General features: G+C 38.4%; 1 protein-coding gene across 1 annotated transcript in view; it reads right to left on the reverse strand.

Annotated features, from left to right (window-relative positions):
- Positions 1–14,160, reverse strand: part of cntnap5a (contactin associated protein family member 5a) — a gene marked incomplete at both ends in the record, with an annotated part of 138,333 nt that overhangs the window by 69,776 nt on the left and 54,397 nt on the right. The window contains 2 exons of the mRNA XM_083903183.1: positions 8,270–8,558; positions 11,911–12,054. Coding sequence (XP_083759309.1) covers positions 8,270–8,558; positions 11,911–12,054 — 433 coding nt within the window. The remainder of the gene's footprint in view (positions 1–8,269; positions 8,559–11,910; positions 12,055–14,160) is intronic.

The raw sequence follows: 14,160 nt of genomic DNA on the forward strand, positions 1-14,160 counted from the left end.
ATGAATTGATTAATCAATACTCGTCTACATTAGCAGAATCAATAATAGAGTGGAAAATAATACACCAAGCTTGTCTGGATTTAGCTTGTTTTTGTGTACATATTAAAAGCTGCACTATGTGATATTCATGGACTGTGGTAGGAATTTGTTTTTATACATTTATGTCACAGTGGACGTACTCAGGCAATCACTTTCTGTCCAAAAAATCAGTCTAAACTTATATATACGGCTTAAATATACAGCCTAGAAGTGCATCAGAGGGCGGTTTGAGCTCTCCATTTGAGTATATTTGAAGAAATAACGTGTTGCATAACAATAATATTCATTAAATGTGTCTTCTTAGAATTCAGGTACATTAGCATTCTTACCTCGTGCCATGAAATTGCAGGTTTGTTTGGTTTTTCGGACCAAATCAAGCCACTTTTATTCATTTATTTGACTTTCTGCATTTAAACAGCCTGATTCTGCCAGATTTTTTTGCTCTTTTTCTTTTTTAAATTACACGCTTTCAAGCCAAAAAAACCCCTCAAACTTATAATTTCACTTTAAAAAAAACAAAAAACACACACCACCACCACCACCACCACCGTCGCTGCTCAGCTCGGCTAAACCTAATATTTTGACACGTCGGGACCCAAAAAAAAATCAAGCTTGAAAATTAACAACAAGACTTCACAGCTTGACCTGCAAACCATTTTTCTTTTCATCTCCGGCGCGGAGACGGTAGCAGCTTTTTTTTTTTTTTTAAGGGAGACAACACCGCGACACCACAGATTTGAGGCCGTGACGGAGTGGCGAGCCGCCCCTTACGTTGCATTTGCATCCAAATTGAGCCGCGGCGAGTGTTGCGGCGGTGGCTCGACCCTGGGAGTGATTTTTAGTCTACAATCAGACGCGTCCAAGCTCTCCAAGGAGAAGTTGAGATTTTCACACAGTCCACTGATGCCTGTCGCTTACAGCAGAAGCTTTTATCCCGGGGAAGAGTGTGAGCACCTTGGGGCACTTTTCCTCTCTCCACTCCATTGACTATTTCACGGAATAAACAGTGTCGCCGCGAGGGAGTTTTCCTTTCTCCTCCCGCCATTTCATCTCATATATATATCATGATCCCCTCTTTGCCCCATGCTGCTGCTGCTGCTGCTGCTGTTGTTGGCCATGTGGAAGTGACATCGTACTATCGCCAGTGTCCTGTATCAGTGATCTGTATCTGCATGAGTACTGCTGACCTGTGAGTGGAAATTACGAGATAAAAAGTCACGATTGTGAGATAAAAAGTTGAATTTATGAGATAAAAAGTCAAAATTGTGAGATAGTCATAATTGTGATATAAATTCATAATTATGAGATAGTCGAATTTATGAGATAACAAGTCAAAATTGTGAGAAAAAAGTGATAATTGTGAGATAACGAGTCAAAATTATGAGAAAAAAAATCATAATTATGAGACAAAAAGTAAAAATTCCGAGATAAAAAGTCATAATTATGAGATAAAAAAATAACAAAATTATGAGATAAAAAGTCATAATAATGAGAAAAAAAAAATCATAATTATGGGACAAAAAGTACAAATTCCTAAATAAGTCATAATTATGAGTAAAAAAATAATAAAAATTACATGATAAAAAAAATATCGAAATTATGAGATAAAAAATATTGAAATATATGGGATAAAAAGGCAAAAATTATGAGGAAAAAAAAAATCATTATCAGCTAAAAAGTTGAATTTATGAGGTAAAAAGTCAAAATTGAGAGATAAAAAGTCAGATTTGTGAAATAAAGAGTCAAAATTATGAGAAGAAAAAAATCACAATTATGAGATAAAAAGTTGAATTTATGAGCTAACAAGTAAACATTCTGAGATAAAAAGTCATAATTATGAGATAAAAAGTCAGAATTGTGAGATAAAAAGTCATAATTATGAGATAAAAAGTCATACTTATGAGATAAAAAGTCATAATTGTGAGATAAAAGTCATAATTATGAGATAAAAAGTCAAAATTCTGAGAAAAAAAATCACAATTATGAGATAAAAAGTCAACATTCTGAGATAAAAATATCAAAATTTTTGCTGAACTGTGAGGAAGAACAAAAGCATTCTCCTTCTTCTGACACCTCTGAGTCCCAGCTAACGTCCTCCTCCTCTTCCTCCTCTTCCTCCCGGAAACATTCTTGTAATCGTCTCATTCCATTACAGTGGCTAATACCTCAAATCCTCCACAGCCCTATAACTGCTGGTAAAATGCAGCCTCGGCTAAATGAAACAAAAGCTCATATCTGGGCCCGCTGTTGTTGTTGTTATTGTTGTTGTTGTTGTTGCTCCCCCACCTCGCGCGCATCTCCGAGCGCGAGAGACAAAAGATGTTTACTTTGCGAGAAAATCAAGCGTCGTGCTGTTGACGCAGATAATATCTGAGCAAAGGAAGGAAACGGATCGATATTCTTTCCGCACTAATGCTTCTAATGCTTTTTTTTTTAACCCGACACTTGCTAATTACGTTCATCCTTAAAAAAAAAAAGTAGTGTTTCAAACAACAGCAACGAGAACAGAAAAGAGGAAATGAAGTGATATTTCTGATGAATGGTGGAATATTAAGAAAAGAGCAGTCGGGGTTAAATTTGGAAAAAAATGACACCATCATAATTATGAGATAAAATGTCATATTATCTTTTTATCTCGCAATTTCGATTTGCTAAGTTTGACTTTATTTCAGCACCGTTTACCCACATCACTTTCTCGTGATGCAACACACTCGCAGAGCGTTTTGCACACATTTGCAGACGAGATCCTGAGGATTATCCTCTCAGACGTGTGAAAATGTTAATCATCTCCGTGGTGGGTGGCGACGTGAGCTCCCCCACATCCCAAAAATTTCTCACTAAGATCTTATCCGAGCGCCGGCTCGATAATAATTTCAGCAGCGACCTCTAAAAACCCCGCGGCGAGGAGGAGGAGGAGGAGGAGGAGGAGGAGGCAAAACAACAGAGAGAGAGAGAGCAAGAGAGAGGCTAAATGGATAAATACTGTAAACGACCGAGAAGTCAATCCATATCAACGCCAATGTCAGATTACCTCATCACTCTGCTAGATTCATTTGTGCTGAAACTTTGAAACTTTGAATGAATTCTGAGATTAAAGTAAAAGAACAATCTCAGAGTGATTTCTGACTTTGTTCTCAGGATTATGGCTCTAATCTCAGGATTCTAACTGATTTTTTTCCCTCATAATTCTGACGTTTTTCCCCCGAATTCTGACTTTAATCTCAGAATTCTGACTCCAATCTCAGGATTCTGATTTTAATCTTAGAATTCGGACTGATTTTTTTCTCTGTGAATGCTGATTATAATCTAAGGATTTTTACTTTAATCTCAGAATTCTTACTCTAATCTCAAAATTCTAATATCAGAATTTTGTTTTTTAATCCCATAATTCGGACAGATTTTTTTTTCCGTTAGAATTCTGTTTTTTTCTTCAATCTCAGAATTATAACTTTTTTGTCGTCAGAATTGACTTTAATCCCATAATGATGACTCTAATCTCAGAATGATGACTCTAATTGCAGAATTCTAAACTCAGAATTCAGAATTCTTATCTCAGAATTCAGATTTTTAATCCCAGAATTCTGACAGATTTTTTTTCGTTAGAATTCAGACTTTTTCTTTAATCTCAGAATATACAACTTTTTTGTCGTCAGAATTGACTTTAATCCCATAATTATGACTTGAATCTCAGAATAATGACTTTAATCTCAGAATTATGACTTTCTTCTAATGATGACTTTTTAGAATCCTGAATTGACTTTTTTATAATCCTGACTTCAATCCCATAATTATGACTTTAATCTCAAGAATTATGATTTTCAATCTCAAGAATTATGACTTTCATCTAGTTATGACTTGTGACTTTTATGAATTATGGATTTTTTAGAATCCTGACTTTAACCTCAGAATTATGACTTTTTTAATAATCCTGACTTTAATCTGAGAATTGTGACTTTTAGAATCCTCATCACTCCGCTAGATTAATTTGTGCTGAAACTTTTGACTTCACTTTCACTTCGCTTGCCAGGGGAGCGCTTGATATTGGACTAAACTGGAGGACAAAAGGTGATAAAAGCGAGGTTTGAAGACGTTTTGCCGGAGTCACTCAGTCGTCTCCAGATACCTGGACTCGACTGAGTGACGCCGTGTATTTCTCAGACTGCGTTGACTGAAGCGTGAAAACATGCAGCCTGTTGTTGTTCGACTTCACACCGAGGTCAGTTCATGCTCATCCGGGTGCGAGAGAGAGAGTGTGTGTGTCCCACGTTACCCGCAAAGTAAATAAATAAACAAAAACAAACAAACAAACCTAAGGAAACAAAGTTTTCCACCGAGGTCAACGTGAAGGTCCAACATATCGACTCGTTTCTGTCTTAAAACTATTGTAGGTAAATAAGATCAGCGAAGAGCTTAAAGGTACGGCATCATTGCATCAATTTGTGTTCAAATGTTAGCATTCGTTGCCTTTAGCAATCGGTGTTCGGCAACTGGCCCGCTAGCATCGCTAGCTTTTATTCTGAAACAAATATTCACTGACTCAAAGAGATCGTGTTGCTTGGTACACTCATTTGCTCTCATGATTCCAAACACATTTCCAATATACTTCCCATTAGCCGTTTTGGAAAAACTAAAAAACGGCTAGTGCTGCTGGTCAAGAACGAAATAGAGAGCTTCTGCCCCGGCCGACAAGGTTTTATTTTCTTTGCAAAGTAAAGGTCAATGTACACACGAGTGGTTCGAGATGAAGAAAGACCCAGAGCAAAGCCAGACCTAAACATTTATATCTACGGAACATCTATTTTCAGATCTTTGTCTGGGAAGGGGTCTGCTCCTCCAGGCCGTGCTTTCACACGGGAAAAGTACTTTAAAATGCGACTTTCACATAAACAGAACTACGTGAAATTTCTCATGGTCATCCCATATGACGAGTTGCGTGGGGCGAGGGATTTGCGGTCATTTTTGAGGCGGTTAATGTGCATAAAGACTCTTGAAACTTTGCACAGAGGTCAGGTGTGGGGAAAATGCCATGTTAGCATAGTTCCGTATATATTAGCGGTGAAAACAGAGGCAAAATTGAGTTTCACCGAATTGCACAAAACTTGGCGGGAAGATGGTATAGACCGAGGCGAACAGAAAAGTCGACGGTAACCACGGCCTCAACTCGACAGGGAGTCGGCCATTTTGAATTTTGGCGATTTGCACTGAACGTTAATGAGCTAGCTTTTAAAGGTGTTTTGTGGATTCAAAAGTGAGGTCAGGAAACTGCTTATTTATAAGAGTTTGTTAAAAAAAAAAGACTGTGAACATTCAGCTTTTTCCTCTTTCGCACGGATGTCAGGTGTGGTGAAAATGCCATGTTAGCATAGTTCCATATATATTAGCGGGGAAAACAGAGGGAAAATTGAGTTTCACCGAATTGCACGAAACTTGGCGGGAAGATGGTATAGACCGAGGCGAACAAAAAAGTCGATGGTAACCATGGCCTCAACTCGACAGGGAGTCGGCCATTTTGAATTTTGGCGATTTGCGCTCTACGTGAATGAGCTAGCTATCAAAGGTGTTTTGTGGATTCAAAAGTGAGGTCAGGAAACTGCTTATTTATAAGTTTGTTAAAAAAAAAAAACTGTGAACATTCAGCTTTTTCCTCTTTTGCACGGAGGTCAGGTGTGGGGAAAATGCCATGTTAGCATAGTTCCGTATATATTAGCGGTGAAAACAGAGGCAAAATTGAGTTTCACCGAATTGCACGAAACTTGGTGGGAAGATGGTATGGACCGAGGCGAACAAAAAAGTCGACAGTAACCATCGCCTCAACTCGACAGGGAGTCGGCCATTTTAAATTTTGGCGATTTGCACTGTACGTTAATGAGCTAGCTATCAAAGGTGTTTTGTGGATTCAAAAGTGAGGTCAGGAAACTGCTTATTTATAAGAGTTTGTTAAAAAAAACAAACTGTGAACATTCAGCTTTTTCCTCTTTCGCACGGATGTCAGGTGTGGTGAAAATGCCATGTTAGCATAGTTCCGTATATATTAGCGGGGAAAACAGAGGGAAAATTGAGTTTCACCGAATTGCACGAAACTTGGCGGGAAGATGGTATAGACCGAGGCGAACAAAAAAGTCGATGGTAACCATGGCCTCAACTCCACAGGGAGTCGGCCATTTTGAATTTTTGCTCCACGTGTATGAGCTAGCTATCAAAGGTGTTTTGTGGATTCAAAAGTGAGGTCAGGAAACTGCTTATTTATAAGAGCTTGTTAAAAATAAACTGTGAACATTCAGCTTTTTCCTCTTTCACATCTATTTTAGTTTCCAAACGAATGCAGGGAATAAAGTCAGCGATACGGTTAAAGGTGTGGAGTTAAGTCAAGGTGTCGAGTTGGGTTATATTTTTTTTTTGCGTTAAAGTGGCCCTGAGCTCCGAGCGACTGGGTGTGTGTGTGGGCTCCACACCGAATAAACTTCTTTTTATTTTATTTATATAAACGCATTATTAACATTCAGCATTGTTTACACGCTCGAATGCTTTTTCCCTCACAGAGAAAAAAAGAACAAAACGTTGCCTTACTGAAGGAAAATATAATTAATGAGAGTGACTTTTGAGACAATGTTCAGTTCATATCTTGTTTTTTTTTCTTCTTCCCCCCTACACACTCTCTTCCAACAAGCATTCGTTTCATTTTAATTAACTTTTAAAGCAAGGCTACGTGACACACGGGAATAAGAGAGGTGTTTTGTGTGTTTTCGCAGCTTAAATATGAAATAAAAGCACTTTTCTTGCTCATCTGTGTGTGTGTGTGTGTGTGTGTGTGTGTGTGTGTGTGTCCCACATGACCCACGGGTAATAATGTTAAAATAAAATGCACCTGAAAGTTTCTCTAAAGTGGAGTTGAAGGTCAGGTCTGTGAGCTGCGACTCCTGTGGGCTTCAGCTTCTGCTCTATATGTGTGTGTGTGTGTGTGTGTGTGTGTGTGTGAGTGTGTGTGTGTGTGTTTAAATGAATGCAGGAAATAAAGTCAGTGGTGCAGTTTACATAAATATCTCACAGTTGTCACTTCTTAATACCTGTTTTTACAGTTGTGTCATTATGCAAAGTCATTTTTATCATCTTTTCTTTCATTTTAGTGTTTTTACTACTTTTATTTTTTTCATTTTTGCCACTGTCGCCGTCTTGTTTCACCTGTCGCAGCACTGACTAAACCTGTGTTATTCTAATAATCGTAAAGAGTGAATTTGTGGATGAAAACCTTTTTATACCGTTTAAATCGTCACATCGCAGAACTCGTGCTGTTTTATTTTACTTTCTTTATTTTTTGACTTTTTTTCTCAAAATTCAGAATTTAATCTCAAGATTTTTACTTTAATTTCAGAATTATGACTAATCTCAGGAATTTTACTTTAATCTCAGAATTGTGACAGGTTTTTCTCAGAGTTTTAACTTTTTTTTCTCATAATTGACTCCAATCTCAGAATTAGGACTGTAATCTCAGGATTTTCACTTTAATTTCAGAATTCTGACCAATTTCTCAGTATTTTGACTTTTTATCTCAGAATTGACTATAATCCCAGAATTATGATTTTTCAAAACCTGAATTTAATCTCAGAATTATGAATTTAATCCCAGAAGTACTACTTTTCAGAATACTGACTTTAATATCTGAATGATGACTTTAATCTCAGAATTATGACTTTTAAGAATCCTGACTTCAATCTCAGAATTATGACTTTAATCTCAGAATTATGGCTTTAATCTCAAGAATTATGGCTTTAATCTCAAGAATAATGGCTTTAATCTAAGAATTATGACTTTTTAGAATCCTCACTTCAATCTCAGAATTATGACTTTAATCCCAGAAATATGACTTTAATCTCAGAATTATGGCTTTAATCTCAAGAATTATGGCTTTAATCTCAAGAATTATGGCTTTAATCTCAAGAATAATGGCTTTAATCTAAGAATTATGACTTTTTAGAATCCTCACTTCAATCTCAGAATTATGACTTTAATCTCAGAAATATGACTTTAATCTCAGAATTATGGCTTTAATCTCAAGAATTTTGGCTTTAATCTCAGAATTATGACTTTTTAGAATCCTGAATTTAATCTCAGAATTGCATGATAATAAGTAAAATTTTAAAAACATTTCTTTGTATTGTAAAATCCTGTGTGTGAGGCTCAGAGCCACTGTGTGTGTGTGTGTGTGTATGTGTGTGCGTGTGTGCGTACACACCAGTGGAGACCTCTGATTTCTGCTGACCCGGGCTGTGCAGGGTCAGGCGCAGTCGGCCGCCGCCGATCTGCAGCTCCAGTCTCTGGGGCTCCGGGTTCAGGGGCACGGACAGCAGCAGCCCGTCCGGGTTCCACGTCCTGAACTGGAAGCGTGCGGCGAATCCCCCCGCGGCGGCGGCGGACGTGGCGGACGTGGCGGCGGCGGACGGCAGCGACAGGAAGCTGCTGCTGGAGCTCAGGAAGGTGCACGCCACCAGCTGGGGCTGAGCGCACGAGAAGGTCACGTTGCCCTGGGAAGGACGACAAAAGCAAAGAGGACGCGGGATTTTTTTGCAGCTGCAAATGTGGACAAAACGGGGCCAGATAGTTAAAGAACCACAAGCTTAAAAAAACCTTAATCTGTCGCAGTTTAACAGTTAAAAGGAAATCAGTCGTCACTTATGAATTAATTAACCCGCATCAATTAGTGCCACAGACTTCTTGGATGAAAGTATGAATTTCAAATCATCACACGGCGGCCAATTTTTTTTATGTCGTATAAAACAAACACAAGTTACTGTTCTTGGCTGAAAGCTGAAGGGTGATTAAAGGAGTAGTCTGACATTTAATTACACTTCTCTGAGTCTCACAGAGAGAGAGATGAGAAGATCAATACCACTCTGACTCTGAAGGTAAGAAAATCATCTCAGCAGCTCCTCCTCTTCTCCAAAGCTCAATTATCGACGCAGTATTATACGTATAATCCTTTATTTTCTCTCTTCCACATCTCGGCAGATACAGCGACCGGCTGTGAAACGGCAACTATAGATTTAACATTTTATAAACTTCAGAATAACTTTTGAGAACTTTTTTTTTTTTTTTACTTTTTGATTGAGACAGGTCAGATGTTTGAATTCTGAGATTAAAGTCAGATTTAAATCATAAATCAGAAAAAAAAAGTCAGAATGCTGAGATTAAAATGAGATTAAAGTTAGATTTCCGAGAGTAAAGTAAGATTAAAGTCAGAATTCTGAAATAAAACTTAGGTCAGACTTCTGAGAAAAAAAAAAAATCTAAATTCTGGGAGTAAAGTCAAAATTTTGTTAAAGTCAGAATTCTGAGGAAAAAAAAAATCTGAATTCTGAGATTAGAGTCTAAATTCTGAGATTAAAGTCATATTTAAGTCAGAAATCTGACATTAAAGTCAGACTAGTCAGAAATCTGAGATTAAAGTCAGAATTCTGAAAAAAAAATCTAAATTCTGAGATTGAAGTCAGACTAAAGTCAGAATTCTGAGAAAAAAATCTGAATCCTGAGATTAAAGTCAGAATTCTGAGATTAAAGTCAAAATTCTGATTTTAAAGTCAGAATTCTGAGAAAAAAAATCTGAATTCTGAGATTAAAGTCAGAATTCTGAGATTAAAGTCAGACTAGTCAGAAATCTGAGCTTAAAGTCAGAATTCTGAGAAAAAAAAAATCTGAATCTGAGATTAAAGTCAAAATTCTGATTTTAAAGTCAGATTAAAGTCAGAATTCTGAGAAAAAAATATCTGTATTCTGAGATTAAAGTCAAATTAAAGTCAGATTTCTGACATTAAAGTCAGACTAGTCAGAAATCTGAGCTTAAAGTCAGAACTCTGACATTAAAGTCAGATTAAAGTGAGAATGCTGAGAGTAAAGTCAGACTAAAGTCAGAATTCTGAGAAAAAACTAGGGTTGGTGTCATTTTTATTTAATGACGTGACGTTGTCTTCCTAATCGTTTGCGAGGTCTCTTTTGCACAGCGCAGATACATTAACGCCTCGAGAGATTGTGTGTGGGGGAAAAGGAAAGTTCAGCGGAAAAACTTCAGAATAAGTACAGGTCCAATGAGAATCGGCGGATTTATTTCATAATTGTTTTGCCCCAAACCAATATCGTAAAAACAGCCGCCGAGATATATATATATATATATAAAAAGAGCGTTTCAGTTTAAATGCGGTGCGACGGCAGGAGTTGCTGCGTTTACCGCGGCTGGTCGTGTCTGTCGAGGTCAGAGTCCCATCAGTCGCGGGCGCCTTCAGGGCAGCGCAGAGCAATCACAAGCTCTTTGACTCTCAATGTAATTCCTCCATCAACCTCAGGGAGATTGTCCCATTGAAATCCCATTACAGCTTCCATCTCGACGGCCTCGCTCTCACCCTCCCCCCCCTTCTCTCTTCTCTCTCTTTCTCCTGTGCTTCTTGTTTTTTTAACAACGGCGATCAGACATTAAACGGAGGTGAGAGTCTCAGACGAGATGCGGCTCGGCCTGATTTGTGCGAGAGGGTTGACTTTACAAATGAATCCACTCCTCTGCCCGCGTCGGAACTTAATGATTTAGTAGTTAGACGGCGATGAACGTCAGCTTTCCAGTTTTCCACGGTGCAATTTTCTGACCGGAATATTTTATATAAATCTCACTAATCAAGTCGCAAATTAGCTGGAAGGAAAAGCAAAAGAATTAAAATCATTAGTTCACCCACGCTGTCACTCTGGGAACACTTATATTTTGGGGCTGGATGGAACATTTTCAATTAGATTCATCTTTTTCACCTACACACTGACGTGTAATCCCAGGACTGTTGAGATTTACTCTAAATTTACCTGAATATAATCCAATCCATTCTGCACAATAACAATATATTATATGAAATGATTTCGTACGGAAGAGTATCAGGGCCATATGTAAAAAAAATAAAACAGCATGAATTCTGAGATTACAGTTGGAATTCTGAGATTAAAGTCATAATTTTGAGATTAAAGGAAAAGTCATAATTCTGAGATTAAAGTCATATTTCTGAGATTAAAGGAAAAAGTCATAATTCTGAGATTAAAAGTCGCAATTCTGAAAAAAAAGTTAGAATTCTTTTTTTAATCTCAGAATTTTTTTCTCATAATTGACAACATTTTTTCTCAGAAATTACTTTAATCTCAGACTTCTAACTGTTTAATCTCAAAATTCTGAATTTGATCTCAGAATTATGACTTTTTTTCTCAGAATTGTGACCTTTACTCTAAGAATTCTGACTTTAATCTCAGAATTATGACTTTCTTCAATCTCAGAATTATGACTTTTTAACCTCAGAATTATGGCTTTGTTCTACGAATTATAACTTAATCTCAGAATTCCAACTTAAATTTCAGAATTATGACTTTAATCTCCTAATTCATGCTGTTTTCTTTTTTTTTTTTACATGTGGCACTGATAGTACTCCGTACCTTCCAAATGATGTAGCCAAACCAGCAGGTCAATACATTGACTTCCGTTAGCTCCTCACATCAATTACACCATCAATTAAAAACCTTTCATTTAGAAGCAAGTTACAATTTGTCAACTTCAATTTCAATGAAACCCCGTTCATTAGAGTTTTAGCAGTTTAGCTGTTAAACCTCGAGCATCGCGGCTTCTATGCATCCGGTAATTTATTCAACGTTATCTTTTCAGTGTGGATTTATTCACCTAAACTGACACGCTCGTGTCCGTGAAAACTCTCGCTACACACTCACACATTTTTTTCCCTTTCAACACTCCATCCATCCATTTCAAAAGGAAGATCAGACACACTTCACAGTATATGGTATATATATGTGCACCGAATGCAGGTGGACCGACGTGTCCAAACTCTGAAAAATCCGACTCACCACGCTGTGTATCTGCGGCTTGCGTCTCTTCGCCAGGTCTATGATGTTGATCCCGTTGTAGTAGAGGTTTTCCATGCAGCCGTGAAAGTTCTTCCTCAGAAAGGTGCCGGGTTTACCGGGCAGCGGGATGCCCCCGAAACTCAGCTGCGACGAGCAGGAAAACAGGGTAGGAATACATTATTTAAAAAAAAAAAAATATTTTTTCTTTTAACTGTACATAAATAAAATCCCATCACTTGAAGCCTCGGCCTCAAAATACATACAGCCCACACACGTATTCCCATGTGGACGCTCTCGCATAAACAGCTGAGCCGGTGATTCAGAGAGTGAGAAAACACAACACCCACTCTCAGGATCGGGAACACGCAGCGCAGTGAGTCGACACAAACGCAAAGTATACGCGCTTGGTCCGCGGCGGTTTTTCTTTCTCCTTCGGTTTATAGTGTTTGTCTTTTAGTTCAAACAAAGGGACATTTTTTGATGCTACAGTAGTTTAGCAGTCGGGAAAGACCTGTTTTTTTTTTTCAAACCTGGCAATGCCTTTGTGCTCGGTATAATCCACAAACAAATGTTTTTGTTTTTTTCCCCCCCCTCTTTGCTGTGGAGGGAACTTGGCCGGCGTGCACAGAAATCCTGACTTCAGCACCATCTGATGCCTCCGGGATCAACTGGAACACCGACTGTGAGCCGGGCCTTATCAGCCATCATCGGTGCCTGACCTCACTGAATGAAAGCAAATCCTTTCAGCTGTTGTGTTCCAAAATATTTCCTGAAAGCCCCCCCCACCCCCCCCCCCCCCCCCCAGAAGAGGAAGTGGAAGCCCTTTATCGCTTTATCGTTTTTTTTTTACGGAATAGCACTATTGTCATGTTTTTGATATTTTGTAAGAAGTGAGGACAAAAGGAGAATGGATTTTAATTTCCTGTGCTGTGGCGGATCTTTTTTTTTTTATCAGCTCTGGCTAATTGACCTAGCTAAAGGTGTTTCAGTGCGATTTCTGTCCCATAAAAGTGATTAACGACCACATTTAAATAGAATGACACCGAAGTGCGCGCCGTAGCCTCGGGGGGGGGGGGGGGGCTTCGATATTCGATCAATCCTTGTAGCTTAGCCAACTCCTAGATCTGGACCACACCAAAGTGTAATGGATTCCTCCTTGGCGCCAGGTGTTGTGAAATCTGCTTTAAAACAAACCAACCGACACTGTTTGAACCCTTAGAAATCAATATTTACTTATTAGTAATAACACCGCTCTTATTTTGGCACCTCAGAACTGTGGTGTTCCCCAAGGCACCACCTTTGGCCCGTTGCCGTTCTGCGCGTTTCAGTACATATTATGTGTAAGAAATAAAAAATGAGCTGGATGTCTCAAAGGTTATTTCGGCTAAATTGAAATTAATTTGAAGTAATTCCCGTCTGTCCTCTCAAAAGTCTGTCCCCATTTTCGTCACGGAAACATTTCAGAGCCCTTTCTGCAAATATCAAACCTTAATCCCCCGAAACACGAGTGTGGTATTTGACGGTGACCTTTCATTTGAAGACAAATCACAAAAAATATATCCTGTTGTATCAGTTAAGGGCCACCTGAAAGATCAGGTATTTAATCTAAGTTAATCTTAACGCCTTGGTCTGAACTTATCCAGAGCACCAAAGTTTAATGGATTCTTCCTTGGCCTGTACCTCATCTCTCTACAGAGGTTTGGGAAATGTGCTATCAAACAAAACCGACCAACAGATAACACGAGTGAAAATACTAAAAAATACTACCCATGTCCGGGATCGCAAGGAGAAATGGTATGCTCCAACAGAACAGAACTTATAGGGATACTACAACCATAATGTTCCCACGTTATTAAGACTGTAATGTAAAGTTTTTAACATTATTACTATCTATAATATAAGATAAGATAGTCCGTTAATTTACATTGTCACAGCAGTGAATTATTAGTGGAGGTAATAAGGCTACACATAGAAATCAATATTTACATATAGAAGCAATAATACTCTACTTCTTTGGGCACCTCAGAACTGTGGTGTTCCCCAAGGCACCACTTTTGGCCCACTGCCGTTGTGTACATAACAGTAGTCCCACAGTCCAAAGACATGGGTGAAAACACAAAAATGCTCTCCTTGCCCTCATCTGGAGGAGAAATTGTTGGCTCCAACAGAACAAAACTTCAGTAGTTCCTTATAAGTAAAAATATCTGCTCTTTTGTGGCCCCTCAAAGCTGTGGTGTTCCACAAGGCGCC

Source organism: Microchirus variegatus (genome assembly GCF_963457635.1).
Source record: "Microchirus variegatus genome assembly, chromosome: 16".
Classification (NCBI taxonomy): Eukaryota; Metazoa; Chordata; class Actinopteri; order Pleuronectiformes; family Soleidae; genus Microchirus; species Microchirus variegatus.